The sequence below is a fragment of the Amphimedon queenslandica genome, unplaced genomic scaffold (assembly GCF_000090795.2).
Source record: "Amphimedon queenslandica unplaced genomic scaffold, v1.1 AMPQUscaffold_10166, whole genome shotgun sequence".
Lineage (NCBI taxonomy): Eukaryota > Metazoa > Porifera > Demospongiae > Haplosclerida > Niphatidae > Amphimedon > Amphimedon queenslandica.
Genome location: NW_003549563.1, coordinates 1 through 2,290, shown reverse-complemented (window position 1 = coordinate 2,290; position 2,290 = coordinate 1). Strand labels below are relative to the sequence as shown.

General features: G+C 36.3%; 1 protein-coding gene across 1 annotated transcript; it reads left to right on the top strand.

Moving 5' to 3' along the window:
- Window positions 1-134: 134 nt before the first annotated feature.
- LOC109590355 (uncharacterized) lies at window positions 135-2,267 on the top strand. The gene is made up of 8 exons (XM_020006278.1): window positions 135-442; window positions 552-625; window positions 681-906; window positions 990-1,427; window positions 1,471-1,760; window positions 1,801-1,917; window positions 1,966-2,069; window positions 2,116-2,267. Exons 3-8 carry the CDS (start codon window positions 798-800, stop codon window positions 2,192-2,194), a joined length of 1,137 nt encoding a protein of 378 aa, XP_019861837.1. The 5' UTR covers window positions 135-442; window positions 552-625; window positions 681-797; the 3' UTR covers window positions 2,195-2,267.
- The last annotated feature ends 23 nt before the right edge of the window (window positions 2,268-2,290 follow it).

Genomic DNA, 2,290 nt, shown 5'->3' with positions numbered 1-2,290 from the left:
AGGAGAGAGAGGGAGGGAGTGGGAGTAGAGAGAGAGAGGGAGGGGGAGGGAGGGAGAGAGAGTGGGAGGAGAGAGAGAGTTTGAGGGAAGGGAAGGAAAGGGAAAGCAAAGGGAACCGATGAGCATAAGCTGATTTTGTATAAATTATTAGGTTGTTTCTTTGTTTTAGATCCTCCTGATCCAGTTAACACCTCATCAATAGTCAGTATTGTTAATTGCACTGGGGTATATTTATACTGGACTCCACCTGTCACTCCAACTGGATGTCATATTTTAAATTATACACTAAAGTGGGATGACATTGCTGTTGAGACTGAAGAACCATTCCATTACTGGCTCGCAGATGAATTACCTTCTAATGAAACACTCACTGTTAGTATTGAAGCAGTTAATGTGATTGGTCCTAGTGAAGTGACTTCTATTAACATTAGTATTGCCGTAGGTAAGTAAAGGAATGTACATATACATACATGTATATTGCATGACCAAATGCTTCTCTACACACTTTAAAAGTTCTAATGATTCATCTTTCTTTAATCTTTACTATATAGAACCTGTTGTTAATATTGTCAACCACAGTGTAATCATATTATCTTCAGCAGCTCAACTAATTGTAAATGCTGAGGTAAGATCCATTACTGTGTTTACAGTTTATTAAAATTATTCTTCTACTTTGCCAGTTGGATTCTGAGTACTGCCCTTTCTCCTCTCCAAGTCTCCTTCATATTTGTACGACCTGTAATGATAGTACTAGCCCATTCTGTTCATACATTAATCTCACTATATACAATGATGTGATGATTACTATTAGTACCTCACTTCCTCTTGATCTCCGTCAATGTGTATCCACCCTTATCTGGTCTAACGTTCACTTGTCATTCATCAGTTATATCAATGATACTTTCAGTGAGTTTTGGTGCAATATTTATCAGTATCTTAAGACCTTTTGAATTAATTTGACCTTATTATTTTCATTATTAATTATACAGGCACATCTCCAGTTCACAGTGTATTTATTCCTGCTAGCAGTTCTACTGGTTATTTTAGAGTCAATTGTACTTTATTGCCAGGTGGAAGTGGGTGCGTCATTAAAGTTTTTAACTCATCTGGTTTCTTCATTTTTATGGAAGTTTTAACTCTAAATGACACTGTCACAGTTTCTGATGATGACTATACAGTGGTTTCAAAGACCACAACTCATCGATTAACAGCTAATGGAACATATATTGTACATGTATACTCGCTTAAAGATAGTGACATTGTAGGTGGTGTAGTCATTGCTAGTAGCATCATTGAAGTGATACTGCCATCACCCTCACCATCACTTGTCAGTACATCCTCACCATCACATACACTCCCACCCTCCCTCTCACCCTCACTCTTATCATCACCATCACAATCAGTTACATCATCTCCATCACCATCCTGTAAGCTTTATTATATATGGATACTTCATGATTTTTATTATAGGTTTCACTGACTGTTCAGATTCTAATTCACTAGGTGCAATCATTGGTGGTGTTTTTGGTGGTATTATTGGTATTATTCTTATTGTTTGTTTTATTTTTTGTGTTGTTTGTTTGGCAAAGCATTACAATTGTCAGCGATGTGGGCAATATGAAGTGGAACGAAGGCCACAAAATGATACCGAGACATTGGAGCTGGATACCATTAAAAATGGAACATTTAAAAGATCTCAACATGAATCAACTCGTGCTGCCGGTGAAGCTAAATCCTCTGAAAGACCACTACTTAATGGAGTAAGCACATACTATCTAGTGTTGTAACATGTTTTTGCAGAGTCAGAGTGCAACTGACACAGGTCCAGGAGATGATGTTAAATCTCCAACTTCAGATGTCAATCCTACCATTCTGGAAGAGCAATATCAAACAGATGCACACCTTAGTGCAGGCACTGTCAGTATTTTGACTTCATTCTTTTTTTATCAATATTATTCATTATAGGGTGATTTACAAGCATCAGCTCCTGTTATGAAAGAAGTAACAACGAAAGCATCAAGTGATGATGATGACAAGAGAGAATACACACTTGATAAAAGAGAACATGAGTAGGCATTATAACTTTTGTGTACTTTATTTGTTATTTTTGTTTAGCCCTAGACCCCAAATTACAGAAAGGAAAATACAAGAAAGTCAAGCAGTTGATCATAATATTGAAGTTAATCCAATGTAATGATATATTTTGTTTGAACTCTTCACTTGTTTTTATAATTATTTTTAAAGTAAACACAAACCTGCCCTTAGTACAGTACAGTATTACATGTATGTG

Bases quoted from the DNA above. Each gene is read 5' to 3' on its own strand.
- LOC109590355 (XM_020006278.1), top strand. From the start codon at position 798: ATGATTACTATTAGTACCTCACTTCCTCTTGATCTCCGTCAATGTGTA. The intron at 1,761-1,800 runs GTAAGCACATAC...ATGTTTTTGCAG, and splicing joins AAAGACCACTACTTAATGGA to AGTCAGAGTGCAACTGACAC. The intron at 2,070-2,115 runs GTAGGCATTATA...ATTTTTGTTTAG, and splicing joins CTTGATAAAAGAGAACATGA to CCCTAGACCCCAAATTACAG.